Source organism: Lissotriton helveticus, chromosome 6, assembly GCF_964261635.1.
Source record: "Lissotriton helveticus chromosome 6, aLisHel1.1, whole genome shotgun sequence".
Taxonomy (NCBI): domain Eukaryota; kingdom Metazoa; phylum Chordata; class Amphibia; order Caudata; family Salamandridae; genus Lissotriton; species Lissotriton helveticus.
Window position 1 is genome coordinate 908,661,941 of NC_136067.1, and position 27,672 is coordinate 908,689,612.

Below are 27,672 nucleotides of genomic sequence, written 5' to 3' on the forward strand. Positions count from 1 at the left end.
CCCAGGTGTGCCCTAAAGGATGCCATCAATTTTCAATTGAAAGCACGCTTTTTACTGTGATGTTTTTAGCAGTTTAAACAAAACAGTCAAAGTTTTGGATTCCTGGTGCCATTTGTGCATCTCAAAGACATGATTCCTAGTCCGAAAAAAGACCTTACATCTGAGAGAATTAAGCAGGAATGCAAAATTCCCCAATCAGAGAGAGGCTCTAGCAGTTCCAGTTTCAATAACTATTTAAAAAATAATAATACATAATGCAGATGTCATGACAGCAATGTACTGGCATGGTAAGACAACATTGCAAATTATATCAGACATAAGAAAAATGTTGAAGCAGTGGAATCAGTCCCACAAAGTTAGTCAATTCAAGTGGTGAACTGGAAGATGTAATGAAAATTATCCATTGGCTTACCTCCATAAGAGCATAATGATATTAGGGACCCGTGGAAAGGCTGCAGCAAATCTCTTTGGAAGATAAGTATGTGTCAATTGCACAACAAAAACAAGCATTGGCATAGCCAATAAGTCTCGCCTTTGGGACCTTATAAGTGTTTAGTTATCCAGCACAATATCCTTGGTGCAACAACATCAACTGTTGCATGGCTAAACATTTATAAGGTCCCAAAGGCGAGACCTATTGTCTATGCCAATACCTGTTTAAAATAGGGTTTTAGGTTTTAGACCTGAGGGCAGAGGAAGGGTTTGGGCTAGTTTTAGGGACATCGCAAGGGGTGGAGGGGGTCAGGGTACGTAGTGTTTGTTGAGGGTTAGGGACAGCATGGGGGTTGGGAGGGGGGTCTGTATTCGGACCTCAGGGCAGGGCGGGCAGGTAGGGAGTTTGTAGCTTAGGGCGGGGGAGGGCACCGCTAGCCTAGCCATGCATACCCGTTTACCATTCAAGCCTTTACCACAATATAATGTGGTTAAGACGCGTTGGTTGTGTGGTAGAGGCACGCGTGGTTTAGCCATGTGTGCCTCTATCATACAAACAATAGATGGTCGGAGAGGAAGGAAAGAGAAGGAAACACAAGATGGTCCACGAGACAGACAAAAAATTAGAGGTTTTGGAGAGGGGTGAAAGAGACGGTAGAAGATGATGTAAAGTGCATGAGGTGGCCTAGTAGAGAGAAATATAAGGCAGGACGTAGGGAAGGGATGCAAGAGATGGGAGGAAAGGGAATACGTTGGGAGGGAAACATAAGATGACCTAGGAGAGAGTGAGAGAGGAAAGGGATGAACGAGATGGGAGGAGAGGAAAGTGGAAAAGGGATACATGAAAAGGCCTAAAAAAACAAAGGGTGTGAAGTGCATGTGGGATAAAACAGATGTAAGGAGGGAGAGCGATACAAGATATGAAGACAGAGAGGCAAGTGTGGGGGATTAGGAGACATGTGCAAGAGAGGCAGATGGGAGGGTTAGGAGAAATGTGTAAGAGAGGCAGGCGGGGAGGGTTAGGAGAATTGGTATAAGAGAAGCAGACGGGGAGGGTTAGGAGAGATGGTCTAAGAGAGGCAGACAGGGAGGGTTTTTAGAGATGTGTAAGAGAGGCAGGCACGGTTGGCAAGGAGAGATGTATAAGAGAGGCAGGCAGGGGAGGGTTATGAGAGATGGTGTAAGAGAGGCAGACGGGGAGGGTTAGGAGAGATCTGTAGGAGAGGCAGGCAGAGGTGGCTAGGAGAGATGGTGTAAGAAAGGCAGGCGGGGGTGGCTAGGATAGATGTATACGAGAGGAAGGCTGGGGAAGTTTAGGAGAGATGGACTAAGAGAGGCAGGCGGGAGTGTTAGGAGAAATGTGTAAGAGAGGCAGGTGGGGGTTAGGAGAGATAGACTAAGAGACTAAGAGAGGCAGGCGGGGACTTAGGATAGATGGTGGCGGCTTTATAAAAGCTTTACAAACTTTATATAAAGAACCGATCGCGGTTTTAAGAATCAATGGGGGCGCTACGGGTCAATTTATGATTAAAAGAGGTACATGGCAGGGGTGCCCATGTTCCCCCTTACTATTTGCCATGTATATGGACCCACTGATCCGTAAGCTGGACCTGTGTCCAGAGATAACTCCGCTACCTACACTGTTGGGACCCTGCAAGATATTGGCCTACGCTGATGACGTGGCGGTGATTACTCCAAACCCCACGGAGGCATCTGTTTTCATAGAAGAAGAGGCCCGCAGATTCGGACAGATATCGGGGTATGCCCTAAATGCTTCCAAGACTCAGATTATTAAAAACCCAGCTACTGTGTGTGACGATAATCGTGTGGTCCAGGCTGGGACCTACCTTGGAATAAATATTTCAGCTGACATTGATAATTTGGTGGGAAATAACATCGCTCCAATAATAAGCAAAACAAAGAAAGACTTGGATCGTTATGAAAATTTACACCTATCATTAGTAGGTCGGGTCAACATTATTAAAATGATGATACTGCCAAAATTTCTGTATATATTTAGGGCAATTCCACTTCTATTCGATAACAAATGGTTTAAAATATGTGAACAAATGATCAATCGGTTTATATGGGCTAGAGGAAAGACACGCAGGGCATTGAGATACATGTCTCTACCGCGGGAGCGTGGGGGCTGGTCGCTACCAGATTTAAGAGTGTATTATTGGGCTGCTGCATTCCAAAATATGTTGGGTTTGGTTGGGGGGGCTGAGGTGGATGGATGGGACAATATTGGTTCACTTGTTATTTATGGTTTACTCCTGGGTAAAAATGTGGAAAATATCTTTTTAAGATTTACTGAGGAAAGTTATTATAAAAAAACACGGTTTAAGACTATATTGGCTGCTTATAATGTTTGGAAGGGAATATCGAAAAAGATAGGAGTTGGGAAATATAATTTCTATACTAGGTTTAAAAATAATCCCTCCCTCCCTAGAATGGTTTTCTCAGGAGCTGTATTTCAAGATTGGGAGAGGCGGGGGATAAGAAAGATTGGAGATATTCAGGGCCCCCAAGGTATATTACAATTTGTAGAACTCCAGGATAGATATACTTTAGATACAAAACATTTTTTTAAATACCTCCAAATAAGGAGCTGTTTAATAAACAGGAAAGGAGGGCCTTTGGGGTTTGATAGAAATGTATTGATGGATCTTGTAGAAGTAGGCTCCGATTGTACTGTAAAGAGATTCTGTTTTGAGATGACAGCATTAAAAAAAGATGATATGGAGAAATGGATTAATAAGTGGTCTGAAGATCTGGAAATAGCCAATGAGATTTTTTCAGAGTCATTAGAGATGGGAATAAAATTGTTGTGCTCTTCATCTTTACAGGCTCAACACTATAACATCTTATATCATTTGTATTATACGCCTGGAAAAATTGCTCAATGGGGGGGTTTTTCGGGAACCACCTGTTTTAGGTGTGGTAGTTCGGAGGCAGATTTAATACATATTTTTGCACTCTGCCCACAATTAGATAGTATAAAACAGGATATTGAGAAATTCTTGCAAAATGGACTATCAATCACAATAGAATTGAATCCAGCAGTAATGCTATTAGGAGTTAATCCCGAGGGTCATGTGAATAATGAAAATTTTGTATTTGTTGTAATGGCTGTTTTCAGATTGTTAGTGGCTTCGGTATGGTTGGATCCTAATCCTCCCACATATCATCAATGGCTGGGCAAGGTATTATCTACACAAAAGTTAGAATCCGCTGTGTATGCCAGGAGGGGGAAAAAGGGTAAGAAACTTGGTTTGCAAATATGGGAGCCCCTCATTCGATGGAAACAAGGTCCTGATCATTGATTTTTGGATTATTGAGGGGGGGGGGGGGAATTGAGAATGTAGCGTATAGAATTTTATGTATCTACTGTTTATATGATTTATTTTGGAAAAACTAGGCATGAATTGGTCTCATATTTTTTCCCTGGTTACTTGTATATGTTCCTATTGTATATATGAATCTGTGCTGTTTTATATGGAATGCTACTGTGTCCTGTCCATGTCTTAAGGGAAAAAGGGGGGAAAAACTCTTCAATAAAAACATTTAAAAAAAAAAAAAGGATAGATGGTGTTGGAGTGGCAGGCGGGGAGGGTTAGGAGAGGTGTGTAAGAGAGGCAGATAAAGGGAGGGTTAGGAGGGGTGGCTTAAGAGAGGCAGGTGGGATAGACCACATGAGAGGATCTAAGAGAGAGAAAAAAGAATGAGAGGCATAAAAAGGATGGTCTGGGGAGGGGCAGGTGTGCGAGAGAGATTGGGTTGAAATAAGGATACACGGTGCTGGGAGAGAATACATTGCCTAGGAGAGTAAGGATGAGAAGAAGAGAGAAAGAGACATTGAGTGACTGAAAGGTTAAGGGGGAGATTAAAGAGATGGTCTGAGGGATGGAGAGAGGGAAGCGGCGGCAGGGGACGGGATGAACTGAGAAATAAAGAGAGAATGGTGGCAGAGGGATACACGAGATTTCCAGAGACAGAAAAGAAGGAGCAGGAAGAGACAAAGAGGTTCTGAATGACTGAAAGATTAAAGGGGAGATTAAAGAGAAGGTCTGAGAGAGGGAGAGAAGAATACAGGGCGGTGGAGAGGGGCGGAGGGGGGGACTGACAGAGAGGAGGGCTGCAGATGGATACACGAGATGCCTGGAGACAGAGACGGTGGAGCAACTGGTACAAGTGAAGCATACATTTCTTTGGGTATGGTCCTTCCTTCGGGGATGGAGTCGCTGTGCTACACCAAGTACCTATTAACATAGCCTAAAGGGGTTCCTAAATCCGCTGACGCCGTCTTTTGAGTGTCAATGATAGACCTTGGGTCCCCCACAAGCAAAGTATCTGGTGAGAAGAGAGAGAAAGGGAGAGTGTGGGTGCCTTTAAAGGGTGCAGTACCCTAGCCATGGTGACGTGAAGTTAACTGTTTACCATACAGAATCCTGAAAGTGAATTTTAGTAGAAGGCTCCTGGCACATGGAAGGTGCCACCTTGTCTCACCTGAGTGGTGAAGCAGAGGGTGCAAATCCTGAGCAGCCCGTCAAGTCCTCTCATGCAGTCTGTCCAACACTGGTAAAATGTAATACTACAGCAAGGTGTAGATACGGACGGACAGAATAAGGGGTCAGAGACTCCCTCTGACCATCAGAGGGAGAGTTAAATCCACCGAACTACATACGCTAGGAGCAGGAGATGGGTCCTTTGATTGTAATGGGATGGTTGCAAGTCTTAATTGGACTAAAAAAATCGATATTCCCAAATAGTATGTAATGCGATATTCACAGCATTTGTTCAAAAAAGCGAATTATGCATTTCCGCACCTCACGTATTGTTCAGGAGTTATCAGCGGGAGACTGCACTGTTCAGGAATTCCTGCCCGAGAGACATTTTTTGTTCGACCCAGTTTCCTGGATTTAGTGAGACTTCTTCAAAGGAGCTGCAGTCACTTAAAATAAGTCATACGAGATATCAGCAAACCACATTTCCTTCCGAAAGAATAGTTTTGCAAAACGGTCATAGAATTGTGCAAACAAATTGGGCTTGAGTTCTTATCTCTGCCTCCCAATTCGACCACGTTGTGTGATCCTAGGCAAATCACTTCATTTCTGTGTACCGCAGATCACTTAATTGTCGCAACAGGGAGAACCTAAAACATCTCGAGGCCAATAATTTCTCTTTATAAAAACGTTTAAAAAACTTTCCGTATGGGGTGTATACCTCTTCTGGCAGTACCCTTCTTCTGAGCTGAGACCTGGGGTACCCTTTGCTGTCTAAGTACACACGGGCTGCCCACAGAGCTGTAGAACCGATGCCGAAACACAAAGCAGGTATGAAGAAAATGCACCTTTGTTCCCTAGCCATCCAGAGTACAGCGTGGAATAGACACTAAGCAGTTGCAGCAGGCTGCCTGATGAGAGCAGCAGAGATCTAGCAAGGCGCACACATAAACCTCCTTAATGGATGTGCAGAGCTAAAGGCGGCCCCACGCAAGGGCTTTAACGGGTAAGGGGGGAGGGGGCGGCAGTTTACCCTGAGGGAGCGAGCAGGTGAGATAATTACAAACAGATGGTGCCGCTGCTCGCTCCCGCAAGGGAAAGGCCAAACGTGCACGCATTGCAATACAAAGCAATGCAAAACATGCACGGTTTAAGCAAAAGTGGTGATCGATTCCAAAAGGTCTCCTCCTATGCAGCGCTAGTGCGCTGCGTAGGTGAGACCTAATGACCCATTAATAAAGCACTCCGAGAGAAAGGCAAATATTTCAAGTCACCATTCACCGAATTAATTACTTAGTGGGCAGTCACGTAACCTCAAAGTTTACCGGCAGCGCCGATGTTCTGTTTCAGAAGAGGAGGTAGTCAAACCGGGACCAGGGTTCAATTCCCGGCTCGGTGGGGTCTTGAGTCCTAAAATGTCCATGGACTCGACAATTCTCGCTCCGGTGCCTACTCGATTCACGGGCTCACACTCTGCGACTCTGGGCAATAGCTTGCTTAATCTCCACAACGGCCCCTCGCGGCGGGATGCCTGGCTTTCACCTTGCGGATACCCTGCCGGGGTTATCTCACAGGGGAATACCAGGACGGGTTCCCTAAGCAAGCGCTTAGAAACCGCTTGGTGATTTGCGCTATATAAATTCCTGTACATTTACATTTACATAATAAGAGGAATGCAGGCCACCCAAAATGTAAAGGTAAGTTTAGAATGATAGAAACTATATTTAATAGGACACCAATTATTTTCTAGAAAGAGGAGGGGGGTGGTAGAAATCTCAAGGAAGTATTAGTATTGAGGTGGCAAGTAAAATCTTTTATATCCTTTAAGCAGCTCAGTGAGTGCTACCCTACATAGAGCTCATTCAGCCAGAGCAGATCGGTACTTATAGTTGCTTAAATCTGGGTGGTGGCGATCACTGTCTCCAAACACCCATGTTTAAAATAGTTTCAACCCTGTTTTAAACATGGGTGGTTGGATGCAATGCTCTCTAATATCCAAATGTTAGCAACAACTAAGCAATGGAGTTCATGTGGTCAAAGTAATGATTTGCTTTTCACTTCCAAAATTAGGATCTGATGAATTTTCAATTTGCAGATATAATTTACGACTATGGGAAGTCTCCAAGATCGGTGGACTTTGCACTGGTATGTCAGATTGGAGTGAGAAAATAACTGTTCCACTGAGACTGTCTTAGAAGGTGGCATTGTAAATATGGTGAACACCCACAAAGTCATGACTTTGTAGGCATTCATGTAAAGTAGTAATGCCTTTCCTCACACTCATTTTAATTCTAAACTTACATTTACTTCTACTAGACAAGTTTGGGAACGTTACCAAATACCTCCATTTTTAGGAGATATAAGGAAATGGATCTCTTCACATGGAATATATTTTCCATGTGAGGAAGGAAAAAATGGAAAGGTTTGCATTTACATATTTACCGTAACTATGCACAACAGATAGCCTCTCTGACCCTCATTACAAGTCGTCCTTTAAACGGGGCTCTTTTTCACCCACCCTGTTTTACCATTGCCAGGGATACTGATACTTCGGGGGGGAGGGGAGGGGGGAGGAGCATAGTCGTTTTAGTGTAGATTGGACCTTGTGGGTCCAGTAAGAAATGAGGGTTTACAGGGGGACACCAGTAATTCCGGTGCTGATTTCCCTCAGTAGGTCTTTATTTTGACTTTGTCTTTTGTCTGGAGTTTTTGTCTGCTTTCAGGAGCGGAAAACGTCAGGTGACAGTTAAATACAGTTTATTCTGAGGGGCCCGATAACTGCTGTTACAGGTCTCAGCGGAATCAAGAGACCTTTTGTAATTAGGGTGACTGGGACCTAGCGTTAATGATGACAGGGTCACTCCAGGGCATCTAAAAAGGTCACAGTTTTGCCCACCAGGGGTGGCCTTAGGCATGTGCCAGCTGTGCACCTGCACAGGGCCACCAAACCCCAGGGGCCACCACGCCAATATATATCCTTAATATAATAATCCTCTGAGGATGGATACATATTTGCGTGGCGGCCCCTGGCAGGGATTTGGTGGTCTCAGGCTCTGTTCCACTTCCAAACTCCCTGACCCCCCCCCCCCCTTCACTGGCCTCCGCGCTCCATTCCGCAGGGACCCCCTCTTCCCCCTAACTACACTCCCTGCCCAGGGCCGCCATGAGCCTAGAGCCGCCCCTGTGCCCACAGTACACCTTGTGGGGTTGTTAATCCCAAAAATTGAAAAACACTATTCAGACCAAAACTGTATGCTTATGCTTCCATAGGAATCCACATATTTTGTCAATCTGCGTCCTAGTATGTTGAGTTATATCAGTTTCATGTGTATATCTGGTATGTATATTGTTTGACTAAAGATACTTGGAATCTGATGGGATTAAAACATTTTGAAGGTTCAAGGAATCAATAAAGGCGTACTTTTCAATGAACAGCAGATATGTTTTAAATATGTTTGATATCAAAATACATTAGTTGGTATTTATCTTTCCTGTGTGTGAACATCACCCTGGTCAAGCAGATTTTCACATAATTGAAAAGTAATTAATTTACTTCAAATTCTGTTGCTTTAATGTAGTCAAAATCACGGCCCCATTGCCATCACCTGATGGGCACATGAAGCAGAAGTTATCCAGACAGGAAGCCCAGCAAGAGGAACCACCAGCAAGCAACGGTAAGTAGAAGTCATAACTACAGAGATTCAAAATTGTATGTACATGCAGACCTTTAGCAGGAAAATTATTTATTTAGTTCAGAATATGCCAGAGTGCAGATCCTTACTTGTTTTATTTTGCATATACTGGTTAGTTCTTGAATCCTGGAGATTTAGGTCGCCCCTAAGGAGTGCATGGGTGGAAATGGCACCTTCTTCTTCAGTGAGGGATATGGAGACTCAGGGCCTGATACACAAACTGTACTTTGTTGTTCATTTTGTAGTATTACAAAACGTACTACAAATTGCGATTCATAAACTATGTACAGAATTTTCCGCCTTCTCATTAAATACACTAATGTGTGCAGAGTTCTCCGCCCCTCTGCAGGCTCTTCCTACACTTAAATATACATTTCAGTATCAGCTGAGAGGATAAAAAGGGAAGGGTGGATGGGAGTTATATGGGAAATGTGATTCTCTATCTGAGGGCCATACAATTAAATATGAAGTGGTGAACTACCTTATTCCACTTTTTTTTAAACCACCACGTAAACAACATTATCTAAGGAGATTTCTCCATCCAAGTAAACAAATGTGTTGATTTCCTATAATAGCTCAATTTACCAAAACTGTTTATTTCAGAATATTGTTCATCGAGGGACAACATCATATAATGCAGTGCACATGTTTTGCATAAAAAAAGAATATAAAGACATTGTGGAAACCTGAAATGTTCCAGAATTTAAACCCCGATCCACATACAAACAATATTGCAAGATGAAAATTATTATGACAAATAAAATAGAACTATAAGATGCCTAAACTGTGTAGGTGTGTGTCTGGCACATTTCAACCTATTCAAAGACTATTTAGTCTTTATATCTTTCTATCATCCACCTCCTTTTTAGATTCATATGATTTATTAAGATGATGCCATGCCAGGGACCATCTTCACAAACTAATTAGCCGTTTTATCCAATTTTGCATACTTTGAAATTACTAGCAGCGGGTGGGCTATCTCCAGCATGTGGACATTTACATCCATTGTAAGGAATCAGTGGTATGGCAGAGGTGAAAGGCTACATATGAATGTTTATATGTGCTCTAGCTGAATATCAACAACATCCAGAACCAGCCCTGAAAGTTTAATTAACAGAGGCAAACCTCAAAATAAATGTATTCAGATTTTTTTTGTTGCAGTTTTTATATAGGGCTTCACATGAGCACCGTATTACATTACACAAGATCAGATTTTTTATAGGCACAGGGAGATTAAGTGATCTACCTAGAATTACAGGATCTTGAGATGACATCGAGACTCAAATCTGGTTCCTTAATTCCAAAGTCGGAAGCTCTGGTCGTTAGGCCAAACCTTAGGGGGAACTGAGGTTGTGTGGATTCAAAAATCCAAACATCAATACAGTTAAAATAATTGAAAAAGTAAAGCTCAATATATTTTCTCAAAAAAGAAACAGTTATCAGTTAACTAGTTGAAACATTAGGATGGGAATTAAAGAAGGGGACATTAAAAACAGCATTGACCGTTTTGATGAAAATTGACTGGAGTAGAAAGTAACAAATACAGAAGTCTTGGGAAACAAAAGCGATCTGATGAGTCACTTTTAGGGTCTTCATACTGGGACCAAGGGCAAAATTCAGAGAGACTCAGGAGGGTGTAGTATTTGGATTTCGTGACGTTGAAGAAGTTACTGTTGGATATCTTCATTGAGCTCATTCTTTTACAGTCATGATGAAAAGCGTGGCTCAAATCCACCTGAGCGACTTACCTCACTCATCTCTCATTCTCATATAATAAGCCAGCCAGGAAGTGGTGAAGGATTAGAGATATATTTATAAGGATACAAATGTTCATCTATAGATGGGCCCTGTCAGGTCTGCACTCCAGAGATTGCATCGAGAGGACTGACTCATCCTATCATGATAATACATTATAACATAACATGGCAGGGTAAAGACACGCCCAGCCTGGAAAATTACAGAACTAGCGAAATGGTGAACAATGAACTCATACATGAGGCATCTGCGCCTGCGAAGGCAACCCTGTTATCTCCCCTCAAGGACACGGAGCCGAAGCTTTGCTCTGCCAGGGCATGGAAACATTTTCTGCAAAACTAACTCAAGGCAAGAAATGCTGAAATAAGGATTTTCTGCTCATAAGGGAGGGGGGAAAAACTGTACCATGAGACATTGGAACTGCAGAGCAAATGTCAGCATCAGAAGTCTGTCTGCCATAGACAGGCGTCTCTCTCTTATAGGAAAGTATACAGAAATATCTATAATGGGAACCTAACAAAGGAAAAAGTAATGTACCACATCAGGTTTTCTAACTTAGAAGGCAATAATAAGACAAAGCTTACACATTACAGAAACAATTCTATCCAACTGAAGCTTGCACATTACAAAAAATAGCTCGGTGGGTTTCAGCACCTGAATTTTAAACTGTGACTGCATATTGGTTAGACACATCATGCTAACTCATATACATAATATATACAGTGGGTGGGGCATCGAAAACTGAAACCTATCAATGATTGTCTTCAACGAGGGCTCCACTGGATCAGGTATTCTATGTGGGATCTGGGGTGTAGATTTGCTTGCAAGTATGGAAAGGCAGGTTAAAGTATTTTAAATGGCTAGCCACAGTCTAGCAAACTAAAATTAAGAAACTCTTGTTGGTAGCTTGTGAAAAAGCCAAGTTTTCAGCAGTTTCCGAAATTTCCAAATTGGTTTGAATTTCAAATGCAGTTGTAAAAAGTTCCAGTATGTGGAAGCCACCACAGAAAAATGCTCTTCCACAAACAATGTTATGACAGAATTTGGGTACCATTAACAACTTTTAGCTAACAGATCTGAGTAGACAGTTTAGGTAATACCACTGCATTCAAGAAAATAAAGGAAATGCTGAAGGGGTGTAAACATCTTTATGAAGCAAGCACATGTATTTGAATAGAATATGTTGCCTCATTAGTAACCAATGTCTTGGCAATTGGCAGGCAGAAACAGGATATCTGGCTTTAACTCCCAATGTGATCCCGGCAGCATTGTTCTGGATCAATTGCAATCTAGGTATCAGATAAGCAGTGAGTTCAAAAACGATATTGACTGAAGAAGTCTAACCAAGAAGATGTAAAATCATTCAGCATCTATAATGTCTGAGACAGAGCGAACAGGTGTAGAATGGCTTCAGAAAATAAAGCTGAAAAAACCTACATTTTGAAATTTGATCTGACAAAGTCAGTGAAATGTCAAGTCAAATGCACAGATATCTTACACCAGGGGAGGCTTAGGAACCAAAATGTCAGGCTCGAAAGGCAAATCTCAGAAGGGTGATTGAATAGAGGGACAACGCATTTCGTTCTTCTCCCTATTCAATTTAAGCTGATTTGCACTCTTCCAGTAGCACACTTTAGGAAAGCACTCATGAAATGAAATTGAGCAGCAATATTTTGTTCATAGCCAGATATGTGGACAATAATCTCCATGTCATCGTAGACCAGAAATACACAAAATCCATTGATCTTAATAAGATGGGTCAATGGAGACATATAACAGTTAAATAAAAGCGATGGCAAAAGATGCCCCTGAGTGACATTGCAGAAGCCCTGTTTAACGGTAGTGGTGGAAGATTAAAGCTCCAAGGGACTTGCTGGCTTGCCTCCTGTTTTCTGAAGTCTCAGGGGCATAAAAGAATTCCTGCAATCCTACTGGTGCTGCTGGACTCTGCGATCTGTGAGTTCTACCCTTGCATGACATGCACCCTCCAGTCCTTCGACACTGAGGGTGCTTGATGATGAAGCTTTGCATTGACTTCAACGGAGCCAACGACGACGCTTGACTCTCTCTGGCTCAATGACAACGCAGTAGACTCTCGATGTTGACAAAAGCTCCACCCAAGGTATTTCTTCAGGAGGACCTGTCTGGGTCCTGTAGCCGGCCTGCAGTTGATTGCAGTTGGCTAGAACTTTTGACCACCAGTGACTTCTAAGCACTGTTTTCACATGTAATCTTTAAAAATTCGTATCTCAACTTCTACATATTGGATTTTTGTAGTTTTGGTCTTGTTTTAATCAGATAGATACTTCATTGAGTTACTGTAATCTAAGTGTTACACAAATACTTTACACATTGCCTCTTAAATTAAGCCTGACTGCTCAGTGCCAAGCTACGATAGGGTGAGCACAGGTTAATTTAGGGAGTGTGTCTGAATTACCCTGACTAAAGTGGTGGTCCCTACTTGCACAGGGTGCAAACCTCTGCCAACTAGAGAACCCATTTCTAGCAGAAACCAATTAGTATTTTTTTAGTTGATGGTAGCACTGGAAAGCATTTTGGTTGACATTGTGAAAGTACACACCAGAATTCAGTGGAACCTTTGATAGCTGGAAAGAAAGTAAAGTATTTTATTTCTAATTTCAATAAAAGGTCTGCAGGATAACCGATGGTGATGTTGATTTGCAATTCTGCCTTTTCCTATGTCTCTCTTGAGATTTCTTGGTCTGTCTTCCAGTATGTATTTCATGCTCCTAAAGGCACACTGATATTCATTGAACTAACCATCCTTTAGCTGAACATCCTCCACTTGTTTATAACAATTTGTTTAGCGAGGTCATCTTTCAGCCAATTAATAAAAAGGTCCACCCAGTCACTCTGATTAATGGGTAGCAGGATAGTCACAGTACACTCATCTCTCCACTTATTCCTCTACAATATTCCGCTTTTAAGAATATATTTTAGGAACAACGTGCTATGAAAATACAGTTTTGTCCCACATATTTTATGTGATATGTGAACCTGTCCTAAGCATTTTCTGGAGGTTGGGGCTACATTTTTCTGGGGGGTACATATGTCCAACCTGTTTGAACATTCCAGTCTGTTTGAACATTCTCAGCTGCCCACACCTCCGGTTTGGCTGGTGAGTAGTGACTGTGAAGATGTTTGAGGGGGAACAGGGACATGGTAATTATCCTTTACATACCATTTTGGATGATATGATGGGTGGAGTGGGGCTGTTGCAATAGAGTTTTGCACTCATGGACTTTAAGGAAAGATCTTTGTGAATGTTCTTTCAATACAGAACAGTTATGACAGTCTTACTTTACGTACTGTGTTTATCTAAAGAGTGGGCATTGCAATGCATTTTCATTAATAAAGATGGTCGCATTTAGAGAACCACCATTTCTTTGGTGCTTTACATACTGAGAAAATATGGCCATTCATGGCCATGGCTCTTTTTACATCCTGCCTCATTGTGCAAGCTGACGTTGGCAATGTGTGTTGTACAAACTTGAGGGCAATGTGGAAATTACATTAAACATATGCTTTGCATGCTGGGATAATGTGGAACGTTTGATGGCACTTACTGGAGACACTGTGAACTGACATTGACAATATATGATTTACAAACATGGTGGTAACAATAATACTGGCATGGCAATGAGAATGTACATACCCAGACAATGTGGATTGTGCCAACCAAGGCAACTAGGAAAATGGTATGGTAATGTGCACGTTGCACACTGTGCGTTGCGATCTGAGGTAAGTGTGGATAGAGATATGTCAATGTATGGCTTGCATACTTGGGCAACATTGTAGGGTACCTGTAACGTCATTGGGCTAAGCCCTGGTCTGGAATATAATCTGCAATAATTATTAACCTGTATAAGTCCTCCTACATTGAGGAATGGCCGAGTATCATGAGCAAACCCATGGCATATGGAGCAGCTCTGACCCGTTTGAAAATCACTGATAAACCACCAGCATAGCATAAAAGGTATGCAGACTTAGAGCCCGAGTAAGAGTTAGGTGGAGAGGGTACTCCATCACAACAGCAACAGAGTACCATCTCCGCCAAACTGTAGTTCAGCCCACCTCATTTAGAGTTGGGCGTACATTTAGTATGTCTGCAATGAAAACTGCTATGTGTCCGCTGCCAACATGTACCTCCGATGGCTTGAAAGAGTAATGTTCGTTGGAGGTTTTGCCATTCCACCAATCGCCCTGTTTAGAACAGACAGGCAAATGGCAGTTTTTCACAGTCCATCACAGCCAGGTAAAACCTGGCAATAAGGTGCAGTAAAATGTCCCTCATGCCATTGCAGAAAAGTCTCGTGGTGAGTATGAGAAAACTATCATTACGAGTGGGACATTGATTTTTTTATTTTCAAAAATAAAATCCCACTTGTGGATTTCGTTTTTGAAAACAAAAAAAATGAAAGATTGATGGACAGATGGCTCCGTCATGTTGACGGAGCAGTTTGTCAAACTTTCAAAGTATTTACTGGAACTGCCATGACAGTAGTTCTTGTAAATGCAAGAGATGCCCTCTGGGCCAGCAAATTTCTCTAAATTTGGCAGGCAAGTACTCCCTCAGGGTGATGGATTACTTTACACTGTGATCCTGAGTAAATTCCCATCTGCTGAAGTCTAAATCAGACCCCTAGTGTTTCAGTGGAACATAGGAAGACTCAAATAAACCCAATTAAAGCAGTGTATAACTAACTAAAAACAATGAAACCATCAAACTTTGTTGTTCATGTGCATAAAAAGCAGCGCTGCATAGCAAAGATAAAACCACAAACAATTAAATAATGGTACAAGCTCGGTGTGGTGCTTGCAAACCTCCTGTCTCTAAGTCTGGAAATGTATTTGTGTTTAGATGTTAAAAGGTAGTATTTAGTGGTCTTTTCTTAAAACAACACTTATTAAAATTGTCTGCTTGGCAACATGCAGATGGTTTACAACTGCTCCCAAGCCTACCCACCAAAAAGAACATAGGATTTCCAGACATTGCAAAATGGTATTCAGTAAAAAGTTATACTCCTTAAAGCAAAGGAAACTCATCAAAAATTCCGAAGCTGAATGTTTTGTAGTCACGATAACTTCAAAGAATGGAAAGAAAAAGTATGCTCTTTAAACAATGTTGGGCCTATGTACAAAAATTATACTTTGCAATTCCTAAATAATGAGAAATACTGAATTGCAAATTAGGAATCACAAAATATGATTTACCTATTTTCTCTTTTGACAAATAGCTATGTGTATGCATTGACAATTTTTAATTTTTAAATTGCAAGTTGCAAATCGATATGAGTCAAAAATCTCCTAAACGCTTCGTGTGTGATTGATTTTAAAGTTTCACAGAAGCAATTGCTCCTTTTAAAATATACTGTATTACTCACTGTTCTGCTCGCTTAAAATCGCTGCACTTGGTCGCCCCTGCAACCCCGGTCCACCGCAAGCGCTAGGCTTGTTTGTTGTGGAGGGTGCAGGGCGGTACCTTCTTCCGGGTTTCCCTCCTGGTGCTGACACTGATTGGGCGAGTTGTGTGGAGGCGGAGCTGAATGATAGCCCGTCCTCTACATAAACCAGATGCCTTCGAATACGCGCAGCGGATGCGCGCAGCGGATGCGCGCAGCGTCCGCGCCGTCCACGCGCCGAAGACACGCCTAAGACCAGCCTGTCTGTGCCCGTCTGTGCCTGGACGGGGCACGAGGCTGGGGGCTATGCCCCGGTGACTCAAAACAGGCTGGTAAGGTCCTCCAGTCAGTTAAAATTGTTACGCCCACCCACAAACGCTTTGTGCACCACACTTGAGTCACACCAGTTAGGAAATACTTTTTGTCCCAACTGTAATCTCTCATTTTTAAATATTCCACCGTACCCGGATCTTAGGAACAGATATAGGAAGCGGAAATGGCTCCCTAAGGCTAGGATGCAAGACTTCCTGCTTTACAGTACCAACTGCCACTCTTTACCGAAACACAAACTTTATATCTTCACCTTACTACTAGAAGATAAACCTAGCGTACTGTTCTTGACCGAAACCTGACTCCACGACAGTGCAGGCCCTGACATAGCCACTGCCCTCCCCTCCAATTATGCTATCGTTAGGAGAGATAGAGTGGACAAAACTGGTGCAGGTATTGCCATCATTTTTAATAGAGAGCTGAAATGTAGCCTCGACCTAGTGGACATTCCAGACCGTGAAGCTGCCTTTTTTTAAAATATCCATGAACCCCAACTTTACGCTATCTGGCATGTTGATATATCGGCCCCCCGGGAACTCCACACAATGGGCTTCAAATTTAGCTAACTATATCACACCTTTTTATGTAGCCTCAAAAAACTTCTCACTAATTGGAGACCTCAACTTGCACTTGGAGGATACATCTAACCCCACCTGTTCCAACGTGCTGGAAGACCTGACAGCTCTAAACTTGAGATTACTAAATTCTGGCCCCACACACAAGGCAGGTCACCTGCTTGTTCCTATTATCACTAATCTCACCGAATTACAATGGCATGATACCACTCCCATATGTTGGTCACACCACTACCTAATAAAACTCAGCCTTCTATTATCAACCCACACTTCTGTGCAGCCTGTTTTTCCTGCTGCGTCCTGGAAAAACTGGAAATCACTCGACATGGTACAATTCAACAAGGTACTTTGTAAAAACCTCCCCACTAAAGGACCAAATATGGAAATCATTGCACAAACTACTCACCTGTGGCTTAGTGACGCCGCTGATTCCTGCCTATCCACCCCTCATACAAAAGCTAATAACCACCGACCCCCAGCCCCATGGTATAACGACTCATTAAAATCCGAGAAATGCAAATGTAAGCACTGGAGCGTCAGTGGCGTAAAGACTAAGCATCCGATAAAAAAGAAAGATACCATTACGCCAGAAATAAATATCACACAGCCTGCATGAAAGCGCGAGCCTTGTACGTCTCTAACACCATTATGGTAGCAACAAACAGACCTAAAACTCTGTTTAATACGGTCAAGGAACTTGCAGGGGCACAAACTACAGCTACTGCTTCTCCGCTTAACGAACGACAATGTCAGGACCTTGCCGTATTCTTTTCGGACAAAATCGACAAACTAATCAGTGATATCAACAGCAACAACAAGGACTCCACCTCGCAGGCTGACACAGACACAGGCTATGTCCCCACAGTTAAACATAACCTGGAACACTGGCCTCCTATTACAATAGAAACATTGAAGGCCATCTTTAAGACCATTAAATCTGGCTCCCCCCGTGACCCCATCCCCATCAAAGTTTTAAAACAACTGGATGCCCCCTCCCTTGAAGTCATCATTGACACGGTGAATTCCTCCTTGGAATTGTCCACAGTTCCTGCACTCTGGAAACACGCCATGATTAGCCCTCTGCTGAAGAAACCCATAGCAAACCCTGAAGTATTGGCAAACTACAGACCTATATCCCTGCTCCCTGTCTTTTCGAAATTACTGGAAAGACACATCCATTCGGTCTTAACTCACTTTTCCGAAGAAAATTCCCTCCTCCATCCGTCTCAATCAGGATTCCGTGCTGGTTACTCTACAGAGACTACGCTGCTGGGAGTCACCGAAAACATCCGGAAACTCCTCGATGATGGTCAAACGGTTGCTCTTATTCTTTTAGACCTGAGCGCGGCCTTTGACACCATATCACATGAAAAACTCTTACTCACATTAAGAAAAAATGGAATCTGTGGCATGGCTTTTTATTGGATCAGGTCTTTTCTGACACAACGAACCTTCCAAATTACATCCTCCTCAGCATGCTCCGAAATGTTTAGTGCCCCTCATGGAGTGCCCCAGGGATCCATTCTGAGCTCTCTGTTTTTTAATCTTTATCTCAGACCTCTGGCCGACCTCGCGGAAAAATCAGGACTTACCCTCATGACCTACGCCGATGACTCACAGAGCATCTTCTCCCTGTCTGAATCCAGTCCATCATCCCCTTCTCTCCTTAAACAGTGTCTCCAAAACATCTTCAGCTGGATGACTAGAAACCAGTTGAAGCTAAATGGAGAAAAAACGGAGATTCTCCTCCTGGGAAAACAACATGAACTGTGGAACTCCTCCCACTGGCCTTCCCAGATGGGAAATCTTCCAACCCCAGCCACCCAGGTACGCTACCTGGGGGTCATCGTGGATAGCTCCCTCTCCATGAAACAACAGGCCAACAAGGTCGTCGGCCTTTGTTTTACCATCATGAAGTCGTTGAGGAAAATCCTCTGGATGTTGCCCATTTCCACCCAAAAAACCGTAGTCAATGCCCTCATTACATCCCGGCTTGACTACGGTAACATCTTGTACATAGGTTTGTAGTGTAGTTCCTATAGTCCCAATAGGCTCTGCGCATTGGAATAATATATTCAGCAGTGTAGACGTAGGACTGAGGTTAACTAGGTCTCTACTGACTATATTAGACTTAAGTTTTTGCCAGCTAGCTCAGAGGTCACTAGAAACTTTCTCGAATAAGCGAAGAGGAGTTTAACCTCCCTGGATAGACAAGAAGGGATTTAGTTTCTGACAACCATAAAACATGATAACTTTGCTCTCCCTGATTAAGAGTATATCTCTAGAGTCGTGTGAAAACAAAAGACAGCTATTTCACTCAGTCAAAGGTGCGTACTTAGTTTCACCAGATTGCAGAGAAAAGAGAGACGGGCGTTTTCAATAAAGGTATTATTTATTGAGCAGTCTCCTTCCTCATGCAAGAGAAATGAATTGCTACAATTGCAATACTTATAGTAAAGTAAAGTGCGTACAGTAAAAGCAGGATTATAAAATAATACTGTAAAAGCATTGATATGGTTTCTTAGCCATATGATACTTTAAAATAGATAAAATATATACATACATATATACATTGGCTAATCGTACTCAACTGGTGCTTCTAATCTACGCCTACCCCGGTGTACCTGACCAAAGCCTAATACGTGGGAGTGAGTAAGTAAGTAGCAGTTTAAGTTAAGTTTGTTTTGCCATGAATCTGACTCAAGAATCCTCTGTAAGGGTTTAGTCAGTTCCGTACCTGGGTAATAGAAAGCAGGAGGTCTGGTATCTTTCTCTCTCAGGACTCGATATCCCAGCAACCCGCAAGGGTAGGCTGGAAACGCCAGAGCTGGATTTCTCGGCAAGAGAAAAGACAGCGTCTTTCTCAGCGCGTCAAAAGGGAGGGGAAGCGTCCGTGGGCTCTCGCATCAGCTGGGCTCTCGGAAGTAGATAGCTGCTCTGCTCCAGAATCACCACCGTGTGTCTGCTTAAGGCAGCGTTGGTATATTTATACCTGAAAGGTGCCGGGTTTTGACATAAGGTTGGACATAAGACGTCAATAAAGATGTCACTAAGAACTGGCCGTTCTTACAGTGCTTTACAGGAGTTCTAGGACGAAATCAAAACAATAGCAAGGGGGATTTCCCAGGTTGCGGGAGGCTTGGTTTTGTTTAGAGAACTCGGTGTGCTTACTAGGGGGCCGGAGAAGTAGCCTTGCTTAATGTGACAGCATGTGCTACGACTGAATTATGGATATGATTATTATGCCGTTGTATGGATATTATTGATTATGGCCGGACAAGGGCATGAAATAGGAATATCGATTCAGGTTTCCTAGATAACACACTACACCCACTCCACGAATTAATGTCCATCATTACTAAAACTAAGCAATAGTAAACATAAAAGGTGCACGTGTATCTCAACCCACCCCAAAATACATTTTTGCATTTGAAATGGTGTATGCGAAATACATGAAAAATGATTATAGGTACTGTACGCGTTTCAAGCAGTGTAATCATTCATTAAAAAAGGCTGCATATATATATCAGCATGAATGATTTGCAAAATTTACACATGAAATGGCTCTTAATGCAGAAAAAAGGTGCGAGACCATTCCATCACATATAAATACAGTTGCTGTAAATGTGCTAGAGGCTGACGTGTAATATTGTCTTTAGAGTTCCTAAAATAGAAGCTCTGTTCTCTAAGAATAGTTCTACTTTAAGCAGAGTACAAGTGCCATAAAAAGGTAAATATTTTGGAATCGTGAAAAAAAAAACATAATTTCGCTTTCAGGGGAGAGAGAAAAAAATATAGTTCCAAATATGTTCAGTAGCTTTTGTTTATCAAAGCCGAAGGCCGAATTCAGAGTTCAGGGAACGCTGTGTGCTTGTTTTCTTTAAAGTTATTCTTTCTGTTCAGGGGAGAACATCATTTCAGACAGACTTTCAAAAAAGCAGTTTACCGCTTCAGGTGAAAGTTCGACCAAGTTGGAAAATGCCGCAACTGTGCAGTCGTGAGAATGATTGCTATCATCGATGTATTGATCAGCATTGCTCACAGGAGGTCGTACCTGGTTGATGCTGCTCTCATCTTGCACTTCACTACCCTTTAATCGCAGTGGTGAAGTTTCCACAAATGCCGTCATCAGGATAGGTAACCGCTGGGGACAACACGATGCATGAGCCGTTACAGGACTTAGCAAAGTATCTGTATCCAATGGTACTTCTGATTGTAGTGTAAGACAGACGTCCAACACGCATTCTTCTCTGCACAGCATACATCGAAGCACAGGTAAGATACAATTCTGCCAGATGGGTCTGAATGAAAGAAACCAGGTCATATTCAGATCTCTTAGCCGGGCTAATCCAAGGACTTTAGTTATGCGGTCCCGATAGCGTATAGCTAGGATCGTTTCTTCCATTGTTGCAGTAGTCTTGTCTGCGTTTTGGCTTGCCATAACGAAGCAGGAGAATCAAAAATAAAATGCCTGCTACGAGTCCCAACAGGAGTGGTAGGCCACCAAAGACAGAATGGACAAAATTAGGAAAAATGCACAGAACTGTTGTGAAGGGTGTTAACAGTCCCGAAAAAATTGTCTTAAATACATGTTGGACACCTCCAGTATTGGACATATTTAGGATTTGGCTTAACATTTCTGCGAAATGTAGAGGGCAATTTGCTGATAAAAGGCAATGTATCTCTGCCGTTGTCCTTGCAACTTGCAGATCATACGTTTCTTTTGATGACGTCAAGGCCACAGTCGTCTGTAGAAGAACAGACTTCATTCTGCTTAAAGTATCAATTCGAATAGAAGAGATATTCAAAATGGGCCAAATTTTTCCCTCCCTGTCTGGAGTGTTGTTCGGATACAATACTTGCATACAACAAGTGACAACAAGTGACCATGGAAGAGACGCTTACTAGATAAGCTTTTCCTGGCACCAAGCCACAACATCTGTGGTCCACTATTAGAATGTAGCTCCCGTTAGAAAGCCGTCTAAAAAATGGCTCTATTCGAGTTGCAGGTGTGCCATGCTGGTGACATGAAAGGTTATTTGAAGTCCCCTCACAGGCCCCATTTAGGTTTATACCCTGACACAGAAGTATACCACTTAGTGACCTTTTACAATTATCACCACTAAGAAATACACTCTGTCCTTTTTCACTATAACATGTGCGTGTGTAAGGTAATTTCCATGATGACTTAATGTATTCTTTACCCAACCTTTCATACTGGCCTGCTTGTATATACTCTTGGCAGTATTTAAATTGGAAAGTAGTTATCGGAATAGTTATGATTCCGTGTATTATCCATTCAATGACAGGTCGTTCTGACATTGTCAATGGTAATCTCTCAAATTTTTCAATGCTCAGAATTGTATATTCTGCTCCTTTTTGTGCCAAGCTGATTTGTGTATCAGTAAGGTTAAAGATAGAGAATAATGACGTTGTGTTGATCAAACGCCAAGGCACGTAGCCTGAACGCAGATTTTGTAACGTCCAGCCAAGCTGTACAATAGAACGTAGTTGAGACTGACCGTGTTGTAACATTAGTAAGTCCTGTTCTATTATATCAATTGCAGATGATACAATACTGTCCAGTGAATATATTCTGGAAGACAGAGTCATTAACCCATTGTCCACAACAGAAAGTGATTTTTCCAAAATAATACAGTCAATTTGTCGTATTTTTTCTGCTGTTTCAATTTGTGTTTCTTTCCAAGCTTCGTTGTATGCCACATATATACTGGCCGCTATGAAACGTTTTTGACGCTGTTTGCGTGGTCCCATAATGAAATCACGCAAGTCAGCACCGTCTTTAAGTAAAGTCAAGTGTTGCTTAATTTCTGCCAGTGTGGATGTCTGTAGCCATTCGAGGCAGAGTTTTCCTACACTGTATGTTGTAACTCTCCCTGGATGTTGTCTCTGGGAGTATCTAGGGTCTGGCCTGGTCAATTTGAACCCCTGTATTTTGTTCAGGAATCTATCTTGACAGTTATTTGTGTCTCTGGGCCAGATCAACCATTTCTTCCAATCAGGATGGGTTCTGTTTTGGTTAAAAATATGGGATACGTCTATCTCAACATCTATAGTGCTATTACTGTCAGGTGTTGGTTTTGGAATAGACGGCTTATTTAGTTCTTTAATTTTGGCTAGGCCAAGACAGGTTGTCTGTTGAATGGTATCATTCAAGAATATAATTTGTTCTGGGATCATGCAGGCTCTAAATAATGATTCTATACCTTGGACCTGCCAATCTTTGGTACCCCTGATGGTTTTTGTTTCAATATTGTTTTTCCAAAAATTAAAACCAAATGTAGTCATTTTTTCAAAAAATGTTTCTGAATATATTAATTTAGTGTTTGTCAGCATTGTTTTCATTCTTGTCTTATTTAACAGTTTGAAATAAAATGTTTCTGCATCACTTGTGTTAAACCCTGAGTAGTATGGGAATTTATCAAAAACATTTTTTGAACTGCCTTTTGGTGGAGTTGCACAATGTTCCCATTGATCATAATTAAAAACATTTCTAGGTTGAGCAGATTTATGCAAATAATGGTTAGCATAGTGATTGTAGCAGTACATCTGTTCATAATTTGATGAACCCTGTAAACAATCATGTTCTGTAAATTTTGCTGACATAACTAAATCTGACATCATATCATTAATACTTTCAAAGTCCCAATCATCAGAGAATGTGCTCGGTTTTACAAAGTCACTTAATGAAACCTTGAATTGATGTGGATACTTCAAGAGCTCGACCGGGCCATAAATTTCATAATCTGTTTTGTCCCAAGCTACCCCACCGGGTATTGGATTGGCTGTGAAATTTACTGATGGTAGTTCTCTTTTCCCAATGTGGGATGACTTGTGTGGCTTTAGGACCAAGTTGATGTTGTCACTTGCTGTGTCCATTGTACTATATTTTCCCTCAATGAAATGTCCCAAGCACAGTACCATGATGAGCCAAAGCAGGAGGAAAATTACACCTAGCACAAACCAAAATTCAATCCATGGAGAAATCAGATAGGTTTCTTTGAGTTGATGAAAGAGTTCTTTTGCTTTGTCTTTAAAAGTCTTTGTTTCTGTTGGCTGTTCCTCAGGTTCGCTTGGTTCCTCAGAAAAGTCATCGAAATTGATGAAGTAGCCTGATCCAGTTCTGTCAATTGTTGGAATTGCTCCTGAATTTTCAGTTGCTTTTGGAATTTTCTTTGTTTCATTAGCATAGTCTGAGGCTACATCGTTGTAGACAGGTGTTTCTTGATGAACTGTTTCAATTTGGGTTTTAAGAGGCATAAGTTCCATGGCTTTGTTGCATAGTCCTTGTTCATTCACTGTAGCTTTATCAAATGTGATTAGTCTCTCAGTTTGAACCTCTTGGATTGTAGCAAGATTTGGTCTTCTGCTACTTCTTGGGAGTCCACTTGGCCTACTACTTATTATTGGCCACATGATTGTGGTTTAACCAGGTCAATGGATACAACTCGGTTCTCCTTGTTACCAGCAAGGGGCGGTAGTACAACTGATCTTGTTCTGTTGACAGCTAAGACAGGTACTGCTTTTCTGTAAGAAGGCCCAAATTCCTTCTTCACCGCGATCTTCTCTCTGACTAGATCCCCAATCTTTGGAATCCAGACAGGCCTTGCTGGGACAGGTGGTTTCTCTTCAGTGGCTGTTGGCTGGTATTTTAGCTTTACGTTGCTCAGGTCTTTTCTTGTTTCATTTAAGTCCTGTAAAATAGCCAAACGATCTTTGATATCAAAGCATTTTCCTTCTACCACTGAAGTCTGACTATCTAAGTCCTGAATATGCATTCTAGTCCCGAACAATAGTTCATACGGACAGAAACCTTTTAGAGAATTTCTTGGCAGATTGTTAAGACTACGTTGGACACTTGTTAAATGTTTGACCCACCCATCACCCGTACCTAATACCTTTGCCGTTATAGATTGCTTTATGTCTCGGTTTTTTCTTTCCACAATCCCGTTTCCCTCAGGATGGAAGGGACAAGAATACCGCAATGCAATGCCCATGCTGGTCATGGCCTCCTTATAAGCTCGAGAGCTAAAAGCAGGACCCTGGTCAGAATGTAGCATGCCAATTGCGTATGTGCCGATATAGACTCGCAAATCTTTTATAACAGTTCTGGCGTCAGCCGAGCGCTGGTGTCTACATTTTAAGTGAATCTAGTCTTAAATAATATACATTGGGACGCATGTTTCCTGTTTAATCATGCGTATAGATCGCCTTATGCTTTCTATTAGGTGTTCTGGCACTATGTCAGCCGGTTCGCCACTGCGATCTCTGTTGCAGTTTTCACAATTTTTTGCAAATTTGTGATTATCCACGCTCATTCCCGGCCACCAGTATTCTGATTGTAATTCTGTCAGAGATTCCTTGATCCTCTGATGCCTTAGACCTAATCCCATATGTGCTTCTTGTATTGAGAAGATTCTCCTGTTCGTGTTTGGAATCACTCTATCCCCCTCGAGGAACGGAGTGGATAATTCACGGGTAGTGCTGCACAGTCGCCTTTTGAAGACGTTTTTATCGCCAGCATGGTTTCCCCGTCTATGTATTTTTCTGAACGCTTTTTTGTGGCTACGGAAGCCGGCTTAGTTGCTTCCGCTGTGGCTGTTTCAGCCAATGAATTCCCTGCAGCGTGAACGCCATCACGCTGATGACTCAGTGTATGGATCACGTGAGTCTTTTGTAGTTCTTTTTTCAAAAGAACTACTTGTTCCCAAAGCGATTTTTGCTTAATAGTGGCACCTGTGTCATCTTTGTAACTGTTTTTAACCCATTTCTGCAAGTCTTCATTGTATGATTTGACGCAGGAATGGGAATCGCACACTATTAGTGTCGGGAATTCGCGATCGGCAATGTCGAGCGCCATTTTTAAAGCTATTAATTTGGTTTGTTGACCTGAATTGTCTTTTACAGATTGTGACATTGTTACCAGTGGCATCAGTTTACGTCCGCGCCACCGGCATTTGACAACCTCGCACGTAGCGTTATAAGCTTGTTTTCCCCAAACTGAGGGTTCTGCATAACTGTTTGTGTATATTACGCAGGCGTAAAGTTGTATGGGCAGAATGTCGTCAGGCAGAGGATATTTTTTTTCATATGTTAGATATTTCATTATTTTCATTTCCTGGTCAAAATAGTATTTCACTTTTTCTGTAGCAAGAGAATTTTCCCATTGTATCCATTTTGGGTCTAATACCACGGTAGTTAAATTACATGGGCTTGTCAATGCCTCGAAGGCTGATTCTGCTGTTAAGACAGTAATCCGTCTGCCTTGGGCTTAGGCACTTTCTTTTGCAACAGCTGTTTGAACCGCATTTACAACATTTTCCACAAGACTGAATGTTTTTTCAGCTTGTGAGTACAAGTGTGATTTGTACGCTATTGGTACCTTTTCTCCCTCATTAGAGGTCAGGTACGTGAATCCGCATCTTCCTGGGATGACTCAGATTACAAGGTTGCGTGTGTTCTCACGAGTTTGCAATTTTGTTTTTGCTAACATGTCTGTTTGCAATGATCTAAAAATTTTTGTGTGTTTTTGAGTCCAATTGATTGGTTTAAAATCTGGTTTTATTAATTCATAGAGAGCTTTACCCTCTCTGCATAATTTAGAATGTAAGTTCTTCCGAAATTCAGGAATCCTAGTATTGATTGTAAGTTCCTCAGCGCTTTTGGTGCTTGGAGTACAGCACACTTTTCTAAGAAATGGTCTGCTAGGCTTTTGCCTTCACTTGATAATTCATATCCTAAAAACAGGACAGTTAGATGGGCAATTCGTGACTTTTTAAAGTTGAATTTGTAACCCTCTGCTGAGTATCCAAGTCATCATCTGTTAGATAGATGTCATCGACATAAGATAATGCCTCATCATCATACAGTTGTAGTGACTCTGTTACTCTTGCTGAGAATAATCCTGGACTGTTCTTGAACCTCTGTGGGAGTCAACAGAAATTGTTCTCTCGAGCCCATTATTGAGAAAGCGGTCAAATACCTGCTTTCAGGTGCAATGTTTTGACAAAAGAATCCATTAGAGATGTCTAATGTTGTTTTGTATTTTTTTGTGCACGATGTTATTCATTAGTGCTGCACTGTGTGAGTTTTGTACTGCAAATGTCTTGCAACATGAGTTAAGTGTCTGTAGTCCAAAACTAGACGATATGAATCATCTGGCTTGGAGACAGGAAACAAAGGATTGTTCATTTGTGAGGTGCATGTTTCAATCACCCCCTGGTATTCAAGTTGATCTAAGATCTCCCTGACCTGTTTTTTAGCTTCTTGCCTAATTGGGTACTGCCTTTGTGCAGTTGGTTGACATTTTAATTGGATTTTGTGAGGAGGAGAGTCCTCATCCCATCCTACATGATTTTTATATAAAGCAGGAGCTTGGGCTACTGCCCACCTCTTGCAAGTGTATACTTTTTATGAATTGGAATGTGATTTGAGAAGGCAGGCATAATCATTTCTTCGCCATGAGGGCACTCCCTGACAAACTCTGGTGGCCAGTCCTTTTCAGCTAAAAGGATGTCATAGCCTTTGGAAAGGTTATCCCAAAATAGACCCCTTAATTTCCTAGTCTTATCTCCCTCTATACGTAATGTTATCTCATATATTTTGTGAGGTTTGCTAACTCTGGTATCTGCAGTTTCCACCTGAATGTATTCATTCGTGTCCACTGTCTCCAGATGATTCATCAGGTTCTTGTGAGCTATGGTCACTTCTGCTGCGCTGTCTGGCACTGTCTGGGCCCACTCTCCGTTTTTCAGCTGTGTCCTCAGTATCCTCGGCATGTTTTACTATTTTAATGCTGGCTACCTTTTTTCTTGGAAATTGGATTTTTTTACTTTGATGAGCAGGTTCTTTGTCTTTGGATTTGACGTGCTCTTCCCTTTGTTCTGATCGTCCTCTTCTTTCCGATTTCTGCGAGGAAGTCTGAAAAGATCGAGAGGGA

General features: G+C 42.0%; 1 protein-coding gene across 2 annotated transcripts in view; it reads left to right on the forward strand.

Moving 5' to 3' along the window:
- LOC144761595 (uncharacterized) overlaps positions 1-27,672 on the forward strand; it is a 489,105-nt gene that overhangs the window by 242,862 nt on the left and 218,571 nt on the right. For both annotated transcript variants that reach the window (XM_078646893.1, XM_078646894.1), the window contains exon 4: positions 8,516-8,611. In XM_078646893.1, coding sequence (XP_078503019.1) covers positions 8,516-8,611 — 96 coding nt within the window. The remainder of the gene's footprint in view (positions 1-8,515; positions 8,612-27,672) is intronic.